This window comes from Coregonus clupeaformis, chromosome 21 (assembly GCF_020615455.1).
Source record: "Coregonus clupeaformis isolate EN_2021a chromosome 21, ASM2061545v1, whole genome shotgun sequence".
Taxonomy (NCBI): domain Eukaryota; kingdom Metazoa; phylum Chordata; class Actinopteri; order Salmoniformes; family Salmonidae; genus Coregonus; species Coregonus clupeaformis.
Genome location: NC_059212.1, coordinates 36,657,192 through 36,684,320, shown reverse-complemented (window position 1 = coordinate 36,684,320; position 27,129 = coordinate 36,657,192). Strand labels below are relative to the sequence as shown.

General features: G+C 43.9%; 2 protein-coding genes across 6 annotated transcripts in view; one reads left to right on the top strand and one right to left on the bottom strand.

Annotated features, from left to right (window-relative positions):
- LOC121535336 (voltage-dependent R-type calcium channel subunit alpha-1E) overlaps window positions 1-14,977 on the bottom strand; it is a 63,993-nt gene extending 49,016 nt beyond the window's left edge. For 3 of the 5 annotated variants that reach the window (XM_041842301.2, XM_041842303.2, XM_041842302.2), the window contains exons 1-4: window positions 14,798-14,977; window positions 11,639-12,116; window positions 5,039-5,302; window positions 1,499-1,604 (exon numbers count right to left, since the gene is read on the bottom strand). In XM_041842301.2, the coding sequence (XP_041698235.1) occupies window positions 1,499-1,604; window positions 5,039-5,302; window positions 11,639-12,081 (813 nt within the window). In that variant the 5' untranslated portion in view covers window positions 12,082-12,116; window positions 14,798-14,977. Of the gene's footprint in view, window positions 1-1,498; window positions 1,605-5,038; window positions 5,303-5,814; window positions 6,089-11,638; window positions 12,117-14,797 lie in introns of those variants that run through there. The other 2 variants (XM_041842304.2, XM_041842305.2) reach the window with 2 other exon arrangements.
- Window positions 14,978-15,855: 878 nt separating this feature from the next.
- LOC121534651 (centrosome-associated protein 350-like) lies at window positions 15,856-26,870 on the top strand. Its single transcript, XM_041841232.1, has 8 exons — window positions 15,856-15,932; window positions 17,192-17,247; window positions 17,380-17,638; window positions 17,746-17,910; window positions 18,040-18,495; window positions 26,101-26,241; window positions 26,362-26,493; window positions 26,591-26,870. The coding sequence occupies exons 1-8, from the start codon at window positions 15,915-15,917 to the stop codon at window positions 26,747-26,749; spliced, it is 1,386 nt and encodes a 461-aa protein (XP_041697166.1). The 5' UTR covers window positions 15,856-15,914; the 3' UTR covers window positions 26,750-26,870.
- The last annotated feature ends 259 nt before the right edge of the window (window positions 26,871-27,129 follow it).

Sequence of the window (27,129 nt, the reverse complement as noted above, 5' to 3'; positions counted from 1 at the left end):
AGACCACATGGTGGTGGCCATGGCTGTGTGCTGACCGACCAGCAGGAATGGGCAGTGGTGGAAATGGTGTGGGCCAGGAATGACATACTGCTGTCTGAAATAAAGCAGACCGTGGAGGAAAACGATGACACCTTTGCCAATGTGGCATCCATCAGCCTACTAACAATCGCCCGCCTTTTGAAGAGGCACCAGGTATCTATGAAACACATTTACCTGGTGCCTTTTGAGAGAAACATTGACCGGGTGAAACAACTGTGGGCCGAGTATGTTCAGGCACAGCACAGTTACTATTTAATGCACATGCTACTTCACAATACCATATTGGAATTATACTGTAAAAATAAGTAACCAAAATAGATTTTTAGAGGGTGATGGTGCTTGATGCTGCTGTGAACCATCACAAGTATATATTTTTTGATGAAGCGGGCTTCAACCTGGCCAAAACTCAGCCAACGGGCGACCGTCCAAGTGCCTGGACAACGTGGGGGAAACATCTCCATGTGCGCAGCTATCTCTGAAGATGGTGAGGTAGGACGTAGGCCTTTACTTGGATCCTACAACGCTGCACACCTCATTGTGATTCTCAACAAAATTGAGCATGCAGAGGTGGTCCAGGCATGGTTTTGGGCCCATCCCTGATTCATGACCCTATACCTGCCCCATACTCTCCTTTCCTCAACCCTATTGAGGATTATTTTTCAGCATGGAGGTGGAAGGTGTACGATTGCCATCACCATGAGCGTGCCACCCTCCTTCTGGCCATGGATGAGGCATGCGACAACATCAATACAACACATACTTGTGAAAATACCAAAACCATTAAGAAAAACTGTAAGTTAGGTTCCGAGTTTCTGATAGCACGTGAACGCAGCATATCACAGCCAACATAAAAAAATAAAAAAATAAAAAATAAAACAGAAACCATAGGTCCGAATGGCAATTAGACTTGTTAACCTGGAAATGGGCAGCTAGGCATATTGTTTACTGTAAAGTAACATACATTTACATTTTAGTCATTTAGCAGACGCTCTTATCCAGAGCCACTTACAGTTAGCGCATACATTATTTTATCGAACCCACAACCCTGGCAACATGCATCCCAAATGGCACCCTATTCCCTAATTATAGTGCACTACTTTACTTTTTAGTTATGAGATGAAAGGTTCTTTGAGTGAATTAAATCGTTCACGTTACATTTTACCACTTTAGACTGTACAAAACATATTGTTTTCACTTCCTGCCTCAAGACATTATGGTACTTGCAGTTTTCAACCAATACAACAGAAAGATTAAAATAGTTCTGTCACATGTATTGCAATAAAATACAATGACCTCACTTGTAAACTGTAATCCATATCTGCAAATAATTATGTCTGGCTATGAAATAAACTGTAAACTCTGTAACCCATTTAAGTTACAACACTATATAGTGAATATGGTGCCATTTGAGATGTAGCCTAAATGCCTAATATTAACCGATCAAGGCCTGTAGTCTCACCAGTCTTTTGGCCATGGGGGTCTTGTCCTCCCCAGGAAGATGTTGCTCCAGGGCCAGGACGATGCAGTTGGCCGTGATGGTCGCCAGGATCACCCACTCAAACGGTGTAAGGGCCACAAGGTTAAGGAAAGGGCTTTTTTACATTACCATATACAGTTCAAGACAATCATGTGACAAACCGATGATAATGACAATGCTGATTACATTGGTGTTGGGGGGGGGGAGCATATCATTACAATGGAAACTATTATATATACACTGAGTTTACAAAACATTAAGAACACCTGCTCTTTCCATGACATAGACTGACCAGGTGAATCCAGGTGAAAGCTATGATCCCTTATTGATGTCACTTGTTAAATCCACTTCAATCAATGTAGATGAACTGGAGGAGACAGGTTAAAGACAATTGAGACATGGATTGTGTATATGTGCCATTCAGAAAGTGAATGGGCAAGACAAAATATTTAAGTGCCTTTGAACGGGGTATGGTAGTAGGTGCCAGGTACACTGGTTTGTGTCAAGAACTGCACCGCTGCTGGGTTTTTCACGCTCAACAGTTTCCCATGTGTATCAAGAATGGTCCACCACCCAAAGGACATCCAGCCAACTTGACACAACTGTGGGAAGCATTGGAGTCAACATGGGCCAGCATCCCCGTGGAACACTTTCAACACCTTGTAGAGTCCATGCCCCAACGAATTGAGGCTGTTCTGAGGGGGGGTTGCAACTCAATATTAGGAAGGTGTTCCTAATGTTTGGTATACTCAGGTAATACAGAATGGCTGTGGATGTCGGTAGTTACAGTAAAATTAGAATTGTATGGATGAATTATCAGATGACAGATGGATGGACGACGGAATGGTTCAAATAGAGACTGGCATCGAAGCAGTCAGAGCTAATGTAGTATCCATGGCAACATCCTTTTACCGTAACATTTCTCTGAGTGTGCTCAAAAGTCCCTTTGGCCTGAGAGCCTCTTTCCCACAGAGCAACACTTCGAGGGACCTGTGTATGTAAACTGTGATACCCACAGCTTTGCTGCTGCATCACTCTGTTAATGTGTGTGTGTGTGTGTGTGTGTTTGTTTGTGTGTGTGTGTGTGTGTGTGTGTGTGTGTGTGTGTGTGTGTGTGTGTGTGTGTGTGTGTGTGTGTGTGTGTGTGTGTGTGTGTGTGTGTGTGTGTGTGTGTGTGTGCAGCCGTACATGTGTGCATGAGAGACTGTGTTTGTCTTGGCTATCGTAAGAGGCGCCACATGACACACTTTCTCCTTCATTATTCATTTCTAGCCTTGAGTGAAAATGGTGTCATTAACTGACTGAGGAGGGCTGTGGCGGGGGCCTCTGGGAGCTACTGTGGCGGGGGCCTCTGGGAGCTACTGTGAATCACATTGATGAGTCTGCGTCATGTCAGCACGACTCAAACTAGTTAAAAATAGCCAATCTAAATAACAAAATAATATTCCTCAACAAAATAATACTTCTAAAAATAAATAATACTCCTCAACAAAATAATACTCCTCAACAAAATAGTACTCCTCAACAAAATAATACTTCTCAACAAAATAATACTTCTCAACAAAATAATACTCCTCAACAAAATAATACTCTCCAGAGACATGACTCCCATTAGTCACTCACAGCCACTTGAATTAATATTCACCACCAACAACTAGACCTGGTTTTAAAAAGTATTGTTTTCATTCAAATACGTTTGATTGAACGTGCCTTGAAGTACCAGGTGGGCGGGACTTGCACTTTTGGGACTTTTCTATTAGTTCCATTGCCTCACACAAGCTCAATCAAGTGCAGAAAACGAAATACTATCTGTTCCTGAACAATGACAGTCTCACACTCACACTCAGCATGACTCCTTTTCAAAATAAAGGTGAAATAAAAAAAGATTTAGAAAATACCTCCAACCATCTGTGTTCAGTTTGCCTTGACCACTCTGGTTGCACACCCACACAACAACTGGGATGGTGGTTAAATAACAGCAAGCAGTAGAGTGGCACAATGTATGAGTATGATGATACATCTCAAAAGAGCAGTGTATTGCACTATGGAATCAATGCATTATCTGTAAAGCACAATAACGTATTAGTGTAAGCATTATACTATAAGTATTAGCATGACAAAACTCAGCAGTCTCTGTAGTCTTTGGTTGATATTGATAGATTTAGCATAGAAAAAGGCAACAACAAAAACATATGTATTTCCATGGTTAAACACAACACTGTAGCAATAGCTCATTTTCCTAAACTCTGAGAGTATATGTGATGAGGTACAAGGACTGATGGTAATGTAGAAAAAAGTAAAAGTGAATTAATATTTAATTTGTCCTGACACCTATTTATAGACAGGTTTATATTCCACCGTGCAACAAGGCAGCACAGATATGCCTACAACCTACGCCCACAGTATGCAGAGCTAATTATCACACTCATGACCTGTTGACTACAGTGAGCACAGCCAGCTCACATTCACACAGCAACCATAGCCAGACAGAACTCCACGTTCTTGATCATTTTCTATTATTTCTCTATTTTCTTTCTCTCTGCATTGTTGGGAAGGGCCTGTAACTAAGCATTTCACTGTTAGTCTAGACCTGTTGTTTACCAAGCATGTGACAAATACAATTTGATTTGATTTGTTTTCCTCATTTGCTGAGCATTTTATAGCATTTGAGATAAATCTATGGGTTTGAGGGAGATGGATAACGGAAAAGAAGGAAGACCAGGAATTATAAGTAGTTGTCATTACAAATGATAGATTGACAGACAGGCAGACAGGCAGACAGACAGACAGACAGACAGACAGGCAGGCAGGCAGGCAGGCAGGCAGGCAGGCAGACAGACAGACAGACAGACAGACAGACAGACAGACAGACAGACAGACAGACAGACAGACAGACAGACAGACAGACAGACAGACAGACAGACAGACAGACAGACAGACAGACAGGCAGGCAGGCAGGCAGGCAGGCAGGCAGACATACAGCAGGACAGACAGCAGGACAGACATACAGGCAGACAGCAGGACAGACAGACATACAGGCAGACAGCAGGACAGACAGCAGGACGGACAGACAGGCAGACAGACAGGCAGGCAGACAGACAGTAGCCTAACATTTGACTGACTAACAGACAAATGTGCTGTACCTCAAAACAATGAAGAAGAAAAATTAAAAAAAGAATAAGAAACTGAAGGCTTACTATCACAGTCCAAACAAATCTAAAGAAATACATAACAAATGATGACTGAGGACAGCCATTATATTATAAACTACAAACCCAGTCAAAGTGAAGTCAAAACAATCAACTAATTGAGTCAATTTCAATAGTGAATAATATTGTGGGATAGCGCGCTAGATAAGTATGGGCGCTGTCCATGGTGCTGATATGCACCAGTCAATGTAGCAGGTAGCAATACTGTTTGACAACGGACGGACAACACAAAACGAATCTAGAGTGCTGTGATATTCAGGTAAGCATAAAGTGTGTGTGTGTGAGTGAGTATGTATAGTATAAGGAAGGATATGGCCATTCTATGAACCTCTTGGCGGTTTTCCGAATTAAATTGTCCTCGGCGAATATGAAGAGCGACCTGTTGACAGTGAGGCAGTTCTGCCGGTGGGGTATAGGGTTGTAGAGAGCCATGGTGCGCGCCCTCGCCGCTTTGGTTTGTTTTAGCGTCCCTGACCCTGTACCTGACGCAGTGTCCCCACCGTCCTCCCCGCGCTCTGGGTCCCCGGAGTCACGGGAATCCATCGTCATCTGTACCTCATCTCCAAACCGAGCCATTCTATGGAGGGAAAAACGAGAATAAAACTTGCTAAATGTTGTTGCCTTGGATATCAAAACAAATGAAAAAGCAAATGTGTTGGTAGAGTAATAAAATATCCATTGACAGACGACCTGTTGAGGCGCAAAGATCCAACTCCCCCCCCCCCACCCCCATGCATGTCATTCCATGCTGAAGTAAACTACAAAAGGTACATTTCGTGCTGAGTTTTAATAATAATAATTTATAACGATTCGATTACACGGATTGTAACATCTTTCCATCTATATCACCCCATCTGTCTGGGCGAGTGAACGGTGATGGTCAGCTACGCTCCAGACAAGTTTCAACATAAGCGCATCACTGGATAAACTCGGAACAGGAACAACATCCACCGACTTTTCACTTAAAACTTTCTAAAAACATATACATTCAGTAACGTAAGCGCATCACTGGATAAACTCGGAACAGGAACAACATCCACCGACTTTTCACTTAAAACTTTATAAAAACATATACATTCAGTAACGTACACTATAGAATGCATGTTTAGCCTAAACCCAGTTGATCTTCGTTAGACAATGGAATCCACGGGACATGTATCCTGGTCTCCAAAAACTTTACGCATCTCCTCTCATCCAGTCAAAATAGATCTTGGTAACTTTCCGAAGCGACCAATTTGTGTAGTCTAAAACATTTTCGAATTCCTTTATCCGTTTAACAATGAGAAATGTAATTGTTTCAACAGAAAGAAACATTTGGCGCTAGAATACTGGTTTGATCCGCGAACGATTATCTTTCAATGTGTTTACCTGCCTCCAAATGACCATGAAACAGAGTGAGCGCGAGCTCCCGCACACTTGCGCAACCCCTCCCACGTCTTTCAGTAGCCTATGGCAATTTTCAACACACTGTACATCTGAATGAGAATTGTCATGAGATAGAAAAAACATATTTCCGTTTCCATGGCAATATATATTTCAGTGTTCAAGGATGAACACTGACATTTTGTCAAAATTGTCACTTTCCAAAAATACATATTTACATTTACATTTGAGTAATTTAGCAGACGCTCTTATCCAGAGCGACTTACAGTTAGTGAGTGCATACATTCTTTTTTATTTTTTAAAAATATATACAGTGGGGAGAACAAGTATTTGATACACTGCCGATTTTGCAGGTTTTCCTACTTACAAAGCATGTAGAGGTCTGTAATTTTTATCATAGGTACACTTCAACTGTGAGAGACGGAATCTAAAACAAAAATCCAGAAAATCACATTGTATGATTTTTAAGTAATTAATTTGCATTTTATTGCATGACATAAGTATTTGATCACCTACCAACCAGTAAGAATTCCGGCTCTCACAGACCTGTTAGTTTTTCTTTAAGAAGCCCTCCTGTTCTCCACTCATTACCTGTATTAACTGCACCTGTTTGAACTCGTTACCTGTATAAAAGACACCTGTCCACACACTCAATCAAACAGACTCCAACCTCTCCATAATGGCCAAGACCAGAGAGCTGTGTAAGGACATCAGGGATAAAATTGTAGACCTGCACAAGGCTGGGATGGGCTACAGGACAATAGGCAAGCAGCTTGGTGAGAAGGCAACAACTGTTGGCGCAATTATTAGAAAATGGAAGAAGTTCAAGATGACGGTCAATCACCCTCGGTCTGGGGCTCCATGTAAGATCTCACCTCGTGGGGCATCAATGATCATGAGGAAGGTGAGGGAGCTGAAAGTCCGTATTGCCCAGCGACAGCCCCGAAACCTGAAGGATCTGGAGAAGGTCTGTATGGAGGAGTGGGCCAAAATCCCTGCTGCAGTGTGTGCAAACCTGGTCAAGACCTACAGGAAACGTATGATCTCTGTAATTGCAAACAAAGGTTTCTGTACCAAATATTAAGTTCTGCTTTTCTGATGTATCAAATACTTATGTCATGCAATAAAATGCAAATTAATTACTTAAAAATCATACAATGTGATTTTCTGGATTTTTGTTTTAGATTCCGTCTCTCGCAGTTGAAGTGTACCTATGATAAAAATTACAGACCTCTACCTGCTTTGTAAGTAGGAAAACCTGCAAAATCGGCAGTGTATCAAATAATTGTTCTCCCCACTGTATATATATTATTTTTTTCATACTGCCCCCCCGTGGGAATCGAACCCACAACCCTGGCGTTGTAAGTTCTAAATTTAAAACAACAACCAAAATTCCTAAGGGGGTAGGGTTAGAGGGGTGGAGGTAAAATCACCTTTGAAAGTAAAGGAACACATTAGTGATCCTATGTGTTGGCATTATGTTATAGTAAAATACAGCTAGAAAATAAGGTGACAGACAATCTGCCCACACGAATAGGCCTATTTCTCTGCAATGCATTTAAACAAAAATGTCTGCAAAACATGACCTGTGTCATTGGTACCACTAGGTCACAGTCCTTGCATTAGTGAACACACTATCAACATAAACTGTGTTTCTGTAGAGCCACCACCATAACACTAAAACAAAGACTTGAGACAAAGATAACTTATTGGAACCAAGAAAACTACTGAAAGCCTCCCCAATCGAAAGGTAAACCTTATCACACAAAGAAGTCTGATAATAACTTATTGGCCAATTGAAGTTTCCTCTGGTGTTATGAACAGATTTCCACGTGTCCACCTTAAATGTTACATATTAGCTTTAGGCTACACAGTGAGAGCTTTGAGATACAGTATGTTCATTAATGAAGACAGACTTGTAGGCTACTATTAAAAACATTTAACCAATCCAGGTCATTGTGCTAATATTGGAATATCATGTCTGAAATAAAAATAGATCATGAAATAGATCTTGAGGCACTGCCCCCCTTTATGTGGGAGAGAGAGGAGAAGAAAGCAGGGACTTTCACACCCGCTCAGAGTGTGATGGAGACCTAATTTGGCAACATGGAGCTCTCTCATTCCATCTGCCGCTGTTCTTCCCTTCCCAATGGGGATGGAGGGAGATGTGGAGATAGGACCACTTCATCCCAAATCCCCCCCCATCCCTACCTCCCTCTATCCCTATGGGGGGGATTTGGGATGAAGTGGTCCTATCTCTACATTTGTCAATTTCTATAAACATTAAATTCATTTTTCTCTCTCTTAACAGTTGTTTCCATAGCGACACAGCTCTCTTGAATTTCTGCTCTGTTCTTTTCATTTAGCCAACAAAAGCCATGTTGCACAATAGAGCAACCACTTCCTACAGAAATCGGTTTCTCCCCCAGGGCAACTCAACTTCTGGTACACCATGTCAAGGTTTCAGTCCCTCTAGATAAACGGAGGGGCCAATACCGCCTTCAAACAATATTTCATTCCAGTGAAAGAAGTGAAATGAATGACTATGAGCACTGCTCATATGTTGAAAGCATAGAATTAGGAATTAGAACACTAGAATGGACATTAACCTTCTTATGATTGGATAAAGGTCAGCCATTTTGGTCAGGGAGTTGGTGAACCATGGTTTGCCAGTGCTGTGATAAGATATTGTGTAAAGTAATGAATTTGAAGAATGTATCTGCACTGTATGTGTGTTAGCTAGCTAGCCAGCCAGTTTTAGAGGAATGATTCCATAAATGTTTTAAGTAAGTAACTGCCAATATACCAACATTCCATTCAAACAATGCAGTCAATCCACAGCCATACACTGGCTGAAATCAGTTGATGATAGAGATTAGACAAGTTGTAAATGCAACAAGTACTGATATTGTATCATATAATAGCACAGCTTTCCAAGAAAACAAACATTTAGACATTTATGGTCTGTTTACATATATTTTAGAGGCTATTTATACAGAAAATGTGTATAAAACCATATATACTGTATTTATAATTATATGACAATATTTTAGGTTGACAATAATTCTATTAGACAATGTCTGATATATCACGTCTTACTTTTATTGTCCTGCATAAGTAAAATCAGGATTCTGCCTCTACTGCCATTCATTCCAATTAGACTGGTTTGGATTTATCCATGGCCAATATAGCTGCCATTTTCAGCCCATTCTGGACCTTTGAAGGTTTATGAAATAGCCCATCTAGTAATTTAATAGGATATCTACGGTTGAATGCAACAACAATCATATTCCAATATCTAATCATCAAAGTATTGATAGCTTAATCATGCAATCATCATTAGTTCAGCTCATCATCATCATCATCATCATTCTCATGCCTTCAGATGTCACTTTATAATACAAAGCATCAAAAGGGTTAGCATGGTTGTTCCTATGATGACATCATCAGGAACAACTGAATAACCTACAGTCTGTACTGGTGGGGTAACCGGATATAGTAGGTGGGGTCCAAATCTGCACTACATCTCTACTATTATGCGTTTCAGAAAGACTTTCTGTATTGGAGCTACAAAGAGGAAAATAGCATTTCCGGTGCCATCTCTTGTGTCTTTAGACATGGCGGAAAAACTCATGATGTATTTATCTCTTTACAACACTTAGGAGGAGGAAATTCTAATAAATAAGCACAGCCCATTTGAAACATATTCCTTTGAAAGGGGGAGAAATGTATGCCGGTGACATGCACCATGAGTTAAAACATTAATGGGTGTACTTATTGGCAGAACTCTGAAGAGCATTTATGTAATTGTCAACTGAGGATTTCACCCCGACCAACGCTGATTGGAGTGGCTTTAAGAGTTTTTCTTTATCTCCGTTACCTAGCAACAGACACTCTCTATTCCTGAGTTATGTCGGTCTGGTCTTACCAATAACTGAAGCTTATATAAACAGACATATTATTAATAACGTAACTGTACACCACACCCCACCCTCTCAATCAAAGTTGCATTATGATAATGGAAAAACGTTGTTTATGTCTCCTACAGTAATCCCTATCCTGTACCGTATTTCTAATAGACACACACTCGTATTTCATTAAAAGTTATTTGTTACCTTTTGTAAGATACTTAGAATTACTTCAAAGTTGACTGAAAACAGTCATACACTACATGTATAGCCTAATCATCTCTCCTGCTATTTGGATGTTAATTGTGAATATTTACAGTAGCAACCATTCATATTTAGCAAATACCCAAACTCTTTTGTGTACAGCTGGGAAGAACAAGAACTTTTCTTTCCATTATCATTGCCACTATCTATTTGATTTTCCACGGTATACTTTGTTTGATTCTGTGGCATCCTCTAATGGTCAGATATGCACACTACACTAAGATAAACCCTATTGTCTGGCCTTTCTGCTGGACTTTCTACTGCACAAACACTAGAGGTGGGATTAAGGGGGAATGAGTGGGAATAACTGTGTGAGTTCCCAAAGTGAATATCATTTTGACAAGTAAAAACTGTTGTTGAGGTGAATTCCCAGTGATTCCCAGACTGATCTTTTAAATGATTCCAAACCTGATAGATACCATAGTGCAAGACTGACAGAGTCGACCCGTTGCGTTGAATGTTGCACATTGGAACATTGGGTTGCAACCAGAAATAAACAACTCTCCCAATTATGTTTGGCTGTATATGATGAATGAGTGAGGGGGCGGTGGGGAGATGTGAAGCGAGAGAGAGTGTGCGAGTGTAGTAGGGATACAAAAGAGTAATTACGTAAGTGTGTATGACAGAGTGAGAGAGAGAGAGTGGAAAAGAGAAAATGAGAGAGAAAGCATAAGAGAGAAATCGAAAGAGAGAGGAAGCATGAGAGAGAGAGAGAGAGAGAGAGAGAGAGAGAGAGAGAGAGAGAGAGAGAGAGAGAGAGAGAGAGAGAGAGAAAGCATTAGAGAGACAAAGACAAAGAGAGAATTACAACAAGAGAACCCAGTAAATACCAGTATGTGCAGTATGTACTGTATGATAAAGAGGATGTGCTGGGGGAGGAGGGGGGAGAGAGGGGGTGGGGTTACCGTGATGGAGTGGCACTCCACAGTTGAGTGATGCTAAGGAGGTAATCAGAGCTCCAGAGCTCAAAGTTCCACAAGCAAGCTACGCATACAGTAGATAGAACCCAACCACCAATAATATTGTAACACAGCATCAGATTCAATCTACAGATGTGTACAGCCAGTCAGACAGGACACTGTACGGTCTGAAGGGACACTGTACAGCCCAATGAACTTGCAGCCAGGTGAGGCGAGCCCATTGACTATTGACCACTTTGGTAATTCTGTCTTGTTATCACAGCATAACATGAGAATCTGCCACACCTCAACCAAAGGCTGATTATTATGTGCATTCTTATAAATGATTGTATCCATTCTATTCCTGGATACATTCTGTACATTTATGCTTCTTTTCATCTTGACACATGCCAGAGATGTGAAGACAGAACCCCTCCCCCCTCCATCTTGTGTACTTACTCCCAGTCTTTCCTGCGGGCCTGTGGTGTGCTCTGCATCTTGTGCGACTCGTGGGCCCTGATCACATCCCTCTGATCCACGATGCCACCACGTCTCCTCTGCATACTACAGGGGCTCACAGACCCTGAGCCTGTGTCCGACCCTGCCTCTTCCACCCTGTAAGGGACGTCGAAGCTGGCCACCCGCGGGGGTAGATCCAGGGTCTCCAGGCCGGAGTGGGGAACCTGCAAGGAGCAGGAGCGGGACCCCTGGACTAGGCCTCCTTGACGGGTGGTTCCCGGGCTGGAGGTCCGGCGCCATGCCTCGGGCTCAGGGAGAGAGAGGGAGGAGCGAATGCTGTGCATCCCCCTACTGGATGTGCTGCCTTTGGGACCGGAAGCCAAACCCTCTGGGGCACAGTGGTCGGCCATCAGAGAGAGAGATTTGTCTGAGCTGGTGAGCATCTCTGGATAGGAGGGCTGCTGGGATCAACATAGTGCTAGGGAAAGATACATAGAGAGAGAGAATAGATTAAAACAATTCTGAAATCGTTAATGGTGAAACAGCCATGTCCGTTTGTGATTACAACAGCATAGAAGTTACTGCAAACAACGAACACAGTTTTCCCCCCTCTGACATCATTGCACGTGCGATAGAAGAGCACAATATGTACTGCACATTTGTTTTACCATGCTGCTCAGCTCAGCAACAAAAACAATAACAATGGTGGTGGGGCGGCCAGTGGCGCTGTTTCTCCCTACTGCGGATTCCATCTAACCTTTTACTGCAGTGGGCTAAATCAGGGTCACACAGAGTGTTTCTTGGTAGTCTTAAACAAATGTACTTTGAAACAAAAGTCTACACCTCACACACATGGTTATGGTCTTAAAACAAAGAAGACACCTGTACCATGTCAGATATGGAGTTGAAATGTATAACGTTTTGAGTTTGTATCCCAATATTAGACTTTATATACATCACAGAAGACTGAAATATAACAAAAACGTTTGACATAGAAACACCGGATTTTCAGCGTTTTTTTGTTGTTGTATGTTTATTAATGATTAAATTATGAAAAATATTAATAACATTCCACCCATGAGGCCACTATAGGGCAATTTGGTCATTTGACTGCAGCTACTGATGATCTGCAAATATGTATACTGGTCATATTTGTCTGTGCCTAGTCCTAGAAAACAGACTTTTTTTCTGTAACTCAATCTGATAACCTGAAGCTAATAACAAGCTGAAAAATCCACTGTTCAGTCTTGTTTTATGCAGACTACAGTCTTAGAAAACTGATTTGTTTCTCTCAGACAGTAAGTCCACCTGCCTCGAGCTTCGCTGTTTTAACCTGTCCTCCGATGTAGGAACACACCAGAGTCACCTTTATCTGACCGTAGGTCCTTTCCTTTTAGTGATGATGTTGCCAAATCAAAGGGGTCTGATCCTTGTGGAGGCGTACGGCTCTATTGATATTTGACTGCTGAGTAATTGGGTGTATCTTGCCATTTCACACAGATGGATGAAAAGAAAAGCAAAATAACCTCCCTGGATGAGGTGCCATTTTCTTTTAGCTTTAACAGCTGTTTGCGTGAAGTGAACTACTAATAACTTATATATACCAATGAACCAAGCACTTATAGAGGGATGTAAGGAGAATGATAGATGGCTTTCTTTTTACACTTTTATTTCTAGGAAACACAATCATCTCCAAAATGGGGATGCTGAAAACTGAATGCCTTAGTTACAAAGTACCAATAGGACAACATGTATTTATATTGAGTAAAATAATGACCCGATCCTCTCTAACCTCACCTTTCCTGATTGCAATTTGATTACTGAACAAATCTACCCAATGCGCTATATTAAAATGCCCTGAATATGAGCACATAATTGGATGATAAAGTAAATGCCAGGGGTTCATCACACCATTATCAAACCCATTGCTCCATTGGACCTCACATGATAAACCTGGCTGCTTCCTCAAGCTGTTGTTCTATGGGGCTATTAAAGCACTGTATGTTGGCAATGGCAGAACAGAACAGCGGTTAGCTGCGACACTGTCTGAGACAGAGAAGAGACAAGGCCGTTTCCACTGAGCAGGAGCTGAAAGGAGCATTCTGGAGTGTGAGAGAGCTGAGGCACAGAGCAAAGAGAGAGAGTGAGTCACTCATCAGCAGCTCTTCAGACCTGTACAGCCACAGGAGACATGACTGCAGCGCTGCCTCTGCCCTAACCTAGGCTACAGTAGAGGGACAGCCAGTGACAGGCAGTACACTGAGAAAGACCGATGTATTATATTCTATTGTGCTTTGTGTGTTGGCATAACTGAAACTGGACCTTGGCCTCATAGTACATAATATCATATAAGCAACATGATGTAAATCATATCAGTCTGGACTTTAATTAGGTTGAAGATATAGATGAGCTGACCATTACTAGTACTTTTAATTCTGCCATATGAAATATGTCATAGTAGCCAACAATACATCAATGACATCCAATAACAAAAAAACTTATTAGGACCGCATAAACCATGAGCATCTTCCTTTGCAAACACTGTAAGGGCATGGGGTAGCTAGAATAAAATATATGTTTTCCTTCAGCTAGCTAACTGTTATTTCCTTGTTTCTTTTTTGTTTGTACTGTTATTCCGCTTTTAGCTGCGAATGAGTAAAAGACAGCCTAACCAATAATAAAATCCTTGATATATAATATAATATCAGAATGTTCACATGCTTTTCAATCTTCATTATCAAGTTAACCACTCCATTGAGATTCTCTGTGACATTTTTAATTAGCTAATATTCCCATGGCTGTTATCTTGCACAACACTTAATTAATGCATACTGGAATTGTTTGCATCAAGATCTGCCAAGTTATACTCCCTTTCGCCTAATTTGTGCGTGTCATACATGGGTCGCCCGCGAATCAATGAAATAAAAGATAATAAAAACTGAGCTTCCAACAGGTATATGTGGAATAATAGGATATTTTCATGAACACAGCATATTAACGACAACAACCATTTCAGCGCATTATAGTATAATCAGAGCACATAATGAACGACTAGAAACAACACGTTACAATGGGCTCTAGGGAATACAGTAATGGATCGTTCGGGAAAACACCAATTAACTCATCTGTAAAATATTCATCTGTAAAAACAACATTTACCTTGAAGTGACGTCTCTTTCTCCATACTACCAGTTACCAGGGCACCTGCTATCAAAATGACACAACATTCGTCTAATTCTCCTCTTATTCCTCAAATTGTCTGAGATTATGATTAAAAACGAATTCGCGTGGTTTCCTTGAGTGATGATGATTAGTGCTGTGCAGCTAAATCCAGAAGAGAGGCTGGGAGCCAAGGAGTCTAGCTGAGATTAACGTAGGCTACACAGGCTGCCTGGGGAAGGAAGGGAGGGAAAGGGGTTGGTTATGCATGGAAATCATCCCAATAATCAGTCAGTGTTAGATCAAGTACAGTAGGCCTATGTTATATAGAAACTAGTATATTGCTAACATATATTAATTGATCATCTTAATTCATGTTTACTGTCAACCATGTACCATTGAAAATGCCTGATGTCACACCTGATTTAATTTATTTGCGAAATACTTTTTTTCAGTTAAAGCATCATACAATGAATGGCTTGGACATCCTTCTGGAGTGGAAGTTTTTAACCTATCAATAATAACATGAGTCAAAACTGCTGTAGGCCTAAGGAACTGAATAAGAACATTACACTATAAATATCAATGCAATTGTTGAAAGGGCCATAGGCTATTTGAAACTATGGTGTAGTATAACTACAGTATATCATACATTTTCCACTAGATGGTGGCCTAATCTTAAATGTATAGAACGAATCACTCAATGTCAGTCAGAGATGGAGATGGGACTGCTCAATTTGTTTCATCTTCAGCGTTATCAACTTTTATTTTGAAATACAATTGGCAAGAGTCGCAAGGAAAGTAACTGAATATTTGATTTTAAGTTATAGTTATATGAAAAAGTTAAAAATAACAAGTTTAATACACGTGAATTCAATTATTTCATGGTTTGAAAACATGTTCCATTACGACATCACACATTTGACCACATTGAGTGCTCTATAGAATGTTCAAATGGATTACTTCATCCTCCGTGTTCTGTCCCTTATTACATGTACCATGCACTGTATTATTACATCATTAAGGCAGCATTCTGTTTTAGAGTGTCACTAGCAGTTTGTCAGTCTATGCTCAATCTTTGAACAGAGTGGTCGCTTCTTTGACTGGCTATTTCAGAATGGAGACCCCTGGCACGGTAAATGTGCTGATTAATTAATTACAGTCTATTGTCTCCAATGGCTCATATGTGTAATAGGCATGATCTGACATTATGTATTGTTTTTTTCCTGAGAATAAACTCACTGTGTATTGTATGTACTGTAAAACTTCCATTATTGGCCAGGCGTTTATTTGCTTCAATCACTGAACCCAACTGCCGCTTATTAGAGACAGGCTTTTATTGGAGCCAGGCATCTACTGTATTTACTTAATGCACACAGATTTTGCTCAAAACTTTGGTTTACTTTAATGTAGCTAGCTGTAAGCTAGGTGTTGATAACAACTGGTTTACTCATTCCGTGCTAACATAGCGTTAGCAGGCATATAGGGCTAACATTAGCAGGCTAGTTGGCTAGCAACCTTGCAAGTTGATTTGTAACAATAAATTCATCAAGTATTTGCTTGTAAATTGGTTGAAAATTTAATTGAAACCAGTAGTCATGAGTGCAAACGATTGGGTTTAATTTGAAGTTATACGGTTGAAGTTATTTTCTGTTGGAGTTTACATTATAGGGAATAGGACCGGGAAAACATTTTACGACATTCTTCGGAATTGGTTTTATGTAATAACTAAAAAATTGAAAAGTGAGGTGTAACTTTGCATTGGGTCTTTTGAAATATTTATGCAAATCCATATATATGTGGTTAGGTTTATGCTACCTATGCTTTAAAAGGGACAGACAGCTATTTGAGACAGCATTTTAATTTAAGTTTTAGGGTACTTTAGTAACACCGCTATGATTTTATATGTACTTAGTAACACCATTACGGTATTATGTACTTAGTAACACCATTATTGTATGTACTTAGTAACACCATTATTGTATTATGTACTTAGTAACACCATTATTGTATGTACTTTGTAACACCAGTATTGTATGTACTTAGTAACACCATTATTGTATGTACTTAGTAACACCATTATTGTATGTACTTAGTAACACCATTATTGTATGTACTTAGTAACACCATTATTGTATGTACCTAGTAACACCATTATTGTATGTACTTAGTAACACCATTATTGTATGTACTTAGTAACACCATTATTGTATGTACTTAGTAACACCATTATTGTATGTACTTAGTAACACCATTATTGTATGTACTTAGTGACACCATTATTGTATGTACTTAGTAACACCATTATTATTTTGTATGTACTGTACTTAGTAGCATAACCATGATTTTGTATAAGTAACTAACTACATGTACTGTAATATATGGTCCCCATAGGAGGAGGTTCAGTCATGGGGAAGAAGGAGTCGTAAGGTGGCCAACAAGGTTTCAAAGTAACTCCATTTTGATGTCCTTCTATCTAGTTTAAATTGTACCCCTACAACACACTTTGTCATCAGATATGGATTTATGTAATCTCACATGTTCATCTGTGGGGGAAATAATTGATATGTCTCATCTGCTAGGTACCTGACAAGGTGTGAGCATGTGCTCCGTCAGCGTCGCTGCCAGGCGGAGAAGCTGCTAGAATGGAAACGCCAGCTGGACGCCGTGGAGGAAGCCGTGCTCTGCCTGAAGAAGGAGGTTCTGGCCGTGTGGATCACCCAAGCCTCCCAGGGGGAACAAGAACCCCCCAAGGCCTCCGATGGCAATGTGGTCCACTCCAGCTCTGGCACTGAGGAGAAGGAGGAGAAGGTGTCCTCGGATGAGGAGAAAGAGGAAGAGGTAAGGGAGTAACTTTTATTATTTATTTGGAATATACATGTAGTACCTAGTCATTGGCTATAGGTAATGTCCTATTGTGGGTCGCTGAATGTGTCTTTCACCTTTAGGCTGAGGCTGACTATAAGGAGGATTTTGAGTCCTTTGGGAAGAGTGAAATTGAGGAGAGCAACTCGAGCTCCAGTTCCAGCCACAGCTCCAGCAGTGGCCGAAGCAGCAGCACCAGCAGCACTGGCAGGTGCTCACCCTACCCTCCTGAGCAGAGCAACAGCCAGGTGAGTTACCCCAATATATTGGTTGATGTTTTCGATGCTTTTGTATTGTCCATGTCTTGAGAAGTTTCTTTTTGAAGTCTCCAGTACAGTCTCCTAGTATAACTATTCTCTATTCCACACTCTGTCCAGACACAGGCTAGCCGCACCACCGTCGCCAAAGTCATCGGTCCAGCCAAAGAGGTGAAAAAGACCAAACCTCGAGATGAGCTGGATGAGCTGCTGGATGAGCTCGGGGATGAGTGGTTCGACAATGATTTGGGCCACAGTGGGGCAAAGAGGAAGCAGCCCCATGCCAAGGCAGGTGGAAATCAGCAGCCCCAGGCTAAATCAGGTGACAAAGAGCCTGCCAAAGACCCAGTCAAGCCCAAGCCTAAGCCACAGAAGGCTAAGATCCTTATGGTGGTGCCCCACACAGTGCCTGTGGTGACCAGGTTGGTGCACCTGGCCATTGGGCACATTTGGACCCAAAACAAGCTGGCCCAGGGGCCACGCATCCTGGCTGACGAGGACAAGCCAGGCATCCCTCTGGGGATATATGCAGAGGGAGATGATCTGGAGACCCGTAGCAAGCGTAGCTACAGGATGGTAAGCCTTGGTGTAAAATAATAGATTCACACTATTCACTGTCACAAACCGTGCTAGAACTCCGGTCTCAGATGTGGAGAGCTGGGGGTAATACCCCTTAGCCACAGAGGAGGTGTAGTAGGACCCAAATGAAACACCCAAGGCAATACTCCAGGCCAGTAGATTTAATGTAAAAACAAAGGTTCTTCGCCATTCACAAATAGTCCAACAAAAGTTCTTCTCAGAAAGAGGTATGTTAACAAAACAGGAGGCAAAACAAAATAACTCCACGAGGGGAGAAAAACAAACTAAAGATAACTTAGAAAACCTTACTTGGAAAGACACGGTGGAACAAAGCAGGAGACACATAGCCAGGACTCAAATAACCAAGTGAGAAACAAGGGGAAAACACACAGCTAAAATACACAAGGGGAAACAAGGCACAGGTGACCTGGATCAAGCTAATTAGGACACACGAGGAAGAACTAAGGCAGAGGGGAACACAGATGACCTCTAGAGGCCCGGAGACCAACAGGAGGCAGGAAGCTGACAGGACCCCCTCCTCTAGGAACGACTCCTGACGTTCCTTCCAGAACACCCTGGCCTCAGGGTGCGAAAATCTCGGATCAAACCTGGGTCCAGGATGTCCCTGGCTGGAACCCAGGAGCGCTCCTCTGGCCCGTAGCCCTCCCAGTCCACCAGATACTGCAGAGAGTTCTGGACCCTCCGGGAGTCCAGTATCCGGCGGACTGTGTAGGCTGGCTGGCCGTCAATGATCCTGGGAGGTGGCGGGGGTCTGCGTGGGGGGGCAAAAGGAGAAGACAAGACAGGTTTAAGGAGTGAAACATGGAAAGTGGGGTTAACTCTAAGGGAGCGAGGCAGAACCAAACGATACGAAACAGGGTTAACCTTTCTAGCAATGCGGAAAGGGCCGATGTATCTCTGGGAAAGCTTCTTGGATTCGACCCGGAGGGGCAGGTTCTTAGTGGCCAACCAAACTCTCTGACCAGCTCGGAAACTAGGGGCCGTCCGGCGGTGTCGATTAGCCTGACTTTGGTATCTCTGGGAGGTCCGAAGGAGGATACACCTGGCCTTCTTCCAGGTCCGCCTACAGCGTTGGACAAAGCGCTGGGCCGAGGGAACACCAACTTGCGCCTCTTCCTCTGGAAATAATGGAGGGTTGTAACCGAACTGGCATTCGAAGGGGGACAATCCGGTGGCTGAAGACTGGAGGGTGTTGTGGGCATATTCAGCCCAAATGATATAGGTGGCCCAAGACGTGGGATTACTGGCCGCCATACACCGCAGGGTGGTCTCCAGATCCTGATTAATCCGTTCCGTTTGGCCATTAGACTCTGGATGGAACCCTGACGATAGGCTGGCTGTGGCCCCAATAAGCCTGCAGAAGGCCCCCCAAAACCGGGACGAGAATTGGGGACCTCGGTCAGAGACCACGTCCAGGGGAATGCCAAATATCCGGAAGACATGGTTCATGAGGAGCTCAGCAGTCTCCTTAGCCGAGGGCAGCTTGGGCAGGGGAATAAACCGGGCAGCCTTAGAGAACCGGTCAACGATCACTAGGATGACGGTGTTGCCCTGGGATGGAGGAAGTCCCGTAACAAAGTCCAGAGAAAGGTGTGACCATGGCCTTCGAGGAATAGGTAAGGGATGGAGCAGTCCCTGGGGTCGCTGGCGCGTCGACTTTCCCTGGTTGCACACTGGGCAGGCCTCAACATAGACCTGCACGTCCTTCTTGATGGACGGCCACCAAAACCGCCGTCGGAGGAATTCCAGTGTGCGAGCACTGCCTGGATGGCATGTCAAGGGCGACTCATGACCCCACTGCAAGACGCGGGCCCGAACAGAGAGAGGAACGTACAGGCGACCGGCAGGACCACCGCCTGGATCGGGCTCATGGACAAGGGCTTCTCGTACCCCTCTTTCTAGTTCCCACTGAAGAGGTGCGACGATCCTAGACCTCGGAATAATCGATGGCAAGGGCTTCTCTTGTACCTCGGGAGAATAGGCTCGAGACAGGGCATCCGGCTTGACGTTCTTGGTGCCAGGTCGGTAAGACAGGAGGAACTGGAACCGATTAAAGAAAAGGGACCATCGTGCTTGCCGAGGGTTCATCCGCTTAGCCTGTTAGAGATATTCCAGGTTCTTGTGGTCTGTGAGAACCTGGAACGGGTGCTGAGCCCCCTCAAGCCAATGGCGCCACTCTTCCAAGGCCAGTTTTACTGCAAGCAACTCTAGATCCCCCACGTGGTAGTTGCGCTCGGCCTCAGACAGGCGGCGAGACATGAAGGCACAAGGGTGTAATCTCCCATCCTCACCCCTCTGTGACAGGACGGCTCCCACCCCCCACCTCTGAGGCGTCCACCTCCACCACGAAAGGTCTTTCTGGGTCAGGAGTCACCAGAATCGGAGCAGACGTGAAGCGGCGCTTGAGATCCTCGAAGGCCCCTGCTGCTTCCGGACCCCAGTGAACCTTGGTCCCTCCTCCCTTGGTAAGCGTCGTCAAGGGGGCTACCACTGAGCTGAAATTCTTGATGAACTTCCGATAGAAGTTAGAAAAGCCAATGAACCGTTGAACCTCCTTGACCGTGGCAGGTGTGGGCCAGCTGCGGACCGCTTCGACCTTCTTGGGATCCATCTCTAAGTGCCCGGGAGTGACAATAAACCCGAGAAACTGAGTCTGAGAAACATGAAATTCACACTTCTCAGGTTTAACATAGAGGTGATTGTCAAGGAGCCTCTGGAGAACCCGGCTAACATGCCCCTCATGCTCCTTCAGTGACCTCGAGAAGATGAGGATATCGTCCAGGTACACGAAGACGAACAGATTAAGCATATCCCGGAGAACATCATTAATCAGGGCTTGGAATACTGCGGGGGCATTGGTGAGCCCAAACGGCATCACCCGATATTCATAGTGCCCCGTGGGCGTGTTGAACGCCGTCTTCCATTCGTCACCTTGCCGGATCCGCACGAGATGGTAAGCATTGCGGAGATCCAGTTTAGAAAAAATGGAAGCCCCTTGAAGCAGCTCAAAAGCAGTGGCCATGAGAGGAAGAGGATATCGATTCCGAACCGTGATCTTGTTGAGTCCCCGGTAATCAATACAAGGCCTAAGACCCCCGTCCTTCTTTTCAACAAAAAAGAAGCCCGCCCCAGCCGGGGAAGTAGAGGCATGGATGAGGCCGGGCTGCCAAGGACTCCTTAATGTAGGTGTCCATAGCTGCGTGCTCGGGGAGGACAAGGAAAAGATCCGACCTCTAGGAGGGCAGCACCCAGGGAGTAGATCAATGGCACAGTCATACGTGCGATGAGGCGGTAAGGAAGTAGCCCGGGCCTTGCTGAACACAGCCTTGAACCGATGGTAAACACTGGGGACTAGGGAGACGTCAACAGACTCTTGAAACTGGGTACTAGGGGCTGAGGGACTCTGAAGCATGCAGGTGAGTTGGCAAGTGGAACCCCAGCTTAGAATGGTGCCAGTAGGCCAGTCGATCTGGGGATTATGTCTGCATAGCCAAGGGTGACCCAGGATAATAGGATACTCGGGAGAGTCAATGAGATAGAAGGTCTCCTCCTGCTGGTGTTGAGAGATGGTAAGTCGCAGGGACTGAGTCGCCTCAGTAACCTTTCCTGGTTCCAGAGGTCTGCCATCTAAGGCTGTAACTGCCTGGGGTTGAGGAAGTAGTTGGGTAGGGATCTTAAGTTCCTTAGCCAAGGTTACATCCATGAAATCACCTGCGGCACCGGAATCGATCATAGCCTGGACCCGATGCTGGTGGCCCTCCCAGGACAGAGTGGCTGGAATAGCTAGGACAGCGTTAGTAGGAGGAGCTCTAATTTTCCCCATCACAACCCTCCTGTAGCTGGGGCGGGGACAGGCGTTTCCCGAAAGCTCGGGGCAAGTGGAGCGGAAGTGGCCGGCAACCCCGCAGTAGAGGCACCGACGCTCCCTCATGCGACGTTCCCTTTCATTGGGAGAAAGCCTGGAACGGCCTAACTGCATGCTCTCCGGGGAATCCTGGAGCAGTTCAGGAGCCGGGGAAGCTCTGAATGACGGAGTCCAAACAGGAGAAACAGAGCTGCTCCGAGGAACTTGGGACTGAGACACCTGGCGGCGAGCCGTTCTCCGCTCTCTTAGACGATTGTCCAGGCGGATGGCCAAGGCTATGAGGGACTCGAGATCTCCAGCTGGTTCTCGGGTGGCTAACTCATCTTGAAGGGGCTCAGATAACCCTCCCTGAAAGCAGACCCTCAGCGCTTCATCATTCCATCCGCTCCTTGCTGCTATGGTCCGAAAATCAATGGCGAAATCTGCCGTGCTTCGGGAGCCCTGACGGAGAGACAGTAGGCGCTTGGAAGCCTCCCGCCCACTGACAGGATGATCGAACACCCGCTTGAACTCTTCTACAAATGCAGCGTGGGAATCACAACAGGCCTCCTGGGACTGCCACACCGCAGAGGCCCAGGCGAGCGCCTTGTCTGAAAGAAGGGTAATGATGTAGGCAATCTTGGAACGGTCTGTGGGAAAACTTGAGGATTGGAGCTCGAAGGTGAGGGAGCATTGGGTGAGGAAACCCTGGCAAGAGCTAGGATCCCCAGAAAAGGGGCTTGGGAGGTGGTAGTCGGGGCTCCGCCAACCGAGAAGGCCTGTCGTCACTGGGAGGTGACCTGGGGGAAGGGAGAGGACCAAGGAGGCGTTCAAAGAGCTGGTGAAGGGAACTCATCATTTCGGCCAGGAGTTGAGAATGTCTAGCCATCAGCTCCTCTTGTCGGCTGAGAACGGCTTCATGGCGCTGGAAAGAAGCCTCATGTCGAGTGATCACCGCCAACAGGTCCTGGGAACTGAGTGTTTCTGGGTCCATGATGGACTTGGTTATTCTGTCACAAACCGTGCTAGAACTCCGGTCTCAGATGTGGAGAGCTGGGGGTAATACCCCTTAGCCACAGAGGAGGTGTAGTAGGACCCAAATGAAACACCCAAGGCAATACTCCAGGCCAGTAGATTTAATGTAAAAACAAAGGTTCTTCGCCATTCACAAATAGTCCAACAAAAGTTCTTCTCAGAAAGAGGTATGTTAACAAAACAGGAGGCAAAACAAAATAACTCCACGAGGGGAGAAAAACAAACTAAAGATAACTTAGAAAACCTTACTTGGAAAGACACGGTGGAACAAAGCAGGAGACACATAGCCAGGACTCAAATAACCAAGTGAGAAACAAGGGGAAAACACACAGCTAAAATACACAAGGGGAAACAAGGCACAGGTGACCTGGATCAAGCTAATTAGGACACACGAGGAAGAACTAAGGCAGAGGGGAACACAGATGACCTCTAGAGGCCCGGAGACCAACAGGAGGCAGGAAGCTGACAATTCACATATTGATTCACACAATCAGCTATTTCACTCAATTAGTGTGAATTAGTTAACATGGTGGAATAGTAGGGGACGAAAACCTCCTGACCCGCCGTTCTTTTTTACAGGATTTCTCTAAGTGGTTGCTCATTGTTTGTGTGGTTTTGATTGACCCTCCTTCAGAAAGTATTCAGACCGTTTGACTTTTTCCCCATTTTGTTAGGTTACAGCCTTATTCTAAAATCGATTAAATCGTTTTTTTCCCTCATCAATCTACACACAATACCCCATAATCACGAAGCAAAAACAGGTTTTAATAAAGTTTGGCAAATTTATTACAAATAAAAAACTGAAATATCAAATTTACATAAGTATTCAGACCCTTTACTCAGTACTTTGTTGAAGCACCTTTGGCAGCGATTACAGAATCGAGTCTTATTGGGTACGACGCTACAAGCTTGGCACACCTGTATTTGGGGAGTTTCTCCCATTCTTCTCTGTAGATCCTCTCAAGCGCTCTCAGGTTGCTGCACAGCTATTTTCAGGTCTTTCCAGAGATGTTAGATCGGGTTCAAGTCCGGGCTCTTGCTGGGCCACTCAAGAACATTCAGAGACTTGTCCCGAAGCCACTCCTGCGTTGTCTTGGCTGTGTGCTAAAGGTCGTTGTCCTTTTGGAAGGTGAACCTTTGCCCCAGTCTGAGGTCCTGAGCACTCTGGAGTATGTTTTCATCAAGGATCTCTCTGTATTTTGCTCTGTTCACCTTTGCCTCGATCCTGACTAGTACCCCAGTCCTTGCCGCTGAAAAATATCCCCACAGCATGATGCTGCCACCACCATGATTCACCGTAGGGATGGTGCCAGGTTTCCTCCAGATGTGACACTTGGCATTCAGGCCAAAGAGTTCAATCTTGGTTTCATCAGACCAGAGAATCTTGTTTCTCATGGTTTGAGAGTCTTAAGGTGGCTTTTGGCAAACTCCAAGCGGGCTGTCATGTGCAAATTAACTTCCGTCTGACCAATCTGCCATAAAGCCCTGATAGGTGGAGTGCTGCAGAGATGGTTGTCCTTCTGGAAGGTTCTCCCATCTCCACAGAGGACCTATTTTTTATTTTTTTATTTCACCTTTATTTAATCAGGTAAGCCAGTTGAGAACAAGTTCTCATTTACAACTGCGACCTGGCCAAGATAAAGCAAAGCAGTGCGATAAAAAACAACAACACAGAGTTACATATGGGGTAAACAAAACATAAAGTAAAAAATACAACAGAAAATATATATACAGTGTGTGCAAATGTAGCAAGTTATGGAGGTAAGGCAATAAATAGGCCATAGTGCAAAATAATTACAATTTAGTATTAACACTGGACTGATATATGTGCAAGAGATGATGTGCAAATAGAGATACTGGGGTGCAAATGAGCAAAATAAATAACAATATGGGGATGAGGTAGTTGGGTGGGCAAATTTCAGATGGGCTGTGTACAGGTGCAGTGATCGGTAAGGTGCTCTGACAACTGATGCTTAAAGTTAGTGAGGGAGATAAGAGTCTCCAGCTTCAGAGATTTACTATGGAGCTCCGTCAGAGTGACCATTGGGTTCTTGGTCACCTCCCTGACCAAGGCCCTTCTCCCCCGATTGCTCAGTTTGGCCGGGCGGCCAGCTCTAGGAAGAGTCTTGGTGGTTCCAAACTTCTTCCATTTAAGAATGATGGAGGCCACTGTGTTCTTGGGGACCTTCAATGCTGTAGACATTTTTTGGTACCCTTGCCCAGATCGGTACCTCGACACAATCCTGTCTCGGAGCTCTACGGACAATTCCTTCGACCTCATGGCTAGGTTTTTGCGCTGACATGCACTGTCAACTGTGGGACCTTATATAGACAGGTGTGTGCCTTTCCAAATCATGTCCAATCAATTGAATTTACCACAGGTGGACTCCAATCAAGTTGTAGAAACATCTCACGGATGATCAATGGAAACAGGATGCACCTGAGCTCAATTTCGAGTCTCATAGCAAAGGGTCTGAATACTTATGTAAATAAGGTATCTGTTCTTTATGTTTAATACATTTACTAAAATGTCTAAAAAACTGTTTTAACTTTGTCATTATGGGGTATTGTGTTTAGATTGCTGAGGATAAAAAAATAATGTAATCCATTTTAGAATAGGGCTGTAATGTAACATAATGTGGAAAAAGTCAAGGGGTCTGAATACTTTCCGAAGGCACTGTATGTCTCTAATTTTCCTAAAGGCTGTTTTTGACCTCAGCTGGGACATCCTAAAGGACATCTTCCCAGAAGGAGAAGTTAAGAGGCTGTCATGGGAGAAGCCTGAGGTCAGACACTGCACCTACAAGTGCAAACTCAGCTTTGATAATGTGGCAGAGGTTCAGGTGAGACAAAAGTAGGATTTGTGGAGTCAACTCTTGCGCTGTGTGTGTGTGATTGTGTGTCTGTGGGTGTGCGGTCGTGCATGCATTATTGTGTAGTAACGCTGTTTGTGTCTGTCATAGGCATTCATAACAAATGAGGTTTTAAAGGCTTATGGCCTCAAGAAGGTAGAGGTGGACCTGACCAAGAAGTTTGGCCATACCTTCACAACAAGCCTCAAGCGGAAGAAGCTGGACAGGGTGGACCACATTCTGGTAAGCTTTTTACAAGTGTGTTGTCATTGTCCATAATTGACACACGCACACACACACACACGCACACACACTAATGTATCCTGTTGGTCTCGTTCAGCATCAGGAGCTGCCTGGAGAACAGCTCCAGATGCAGAATTGGCAGCAGGAGGAGTTGGCCATCAAGATGAGGATGGTCGACAGCCTCTTTGAATACCTGCTGGAGGACACTGTTGATGTCCTCAACAAGATCCACGAGAGGAAAGCCTCAAATATATGAATACATATTGTTACGGAACCGATTATACAAACTCGGTAAGTCTAGGGGTCTTAGGCTTGCCTACTGTTCTGTAACCTGACTAGCAGTGGTGTGTATTCATGGATGCCAAGGTAAGCCATGCTTCCCCAAATATTTGACAAAAAAAAAAAAACTATACATAAAAACCATTATCTTTCGTCTCTCTGTGTTTTCATAATTTTCTGTCAATTCGCAAGTGGCTGAATCTCACCGGAGAAATATCATCCGGGCGAGGAAAACAGCGCCCCTCTGTCTCAGTATTGTCACACCCTGGCTCTGGGACTCATTATGGTGAGCCAGGGTGTGTGCATTCTATGTGTTCATTTTCTATGTTGGGTGTTCTTGGTTGTCGATGTCTATGT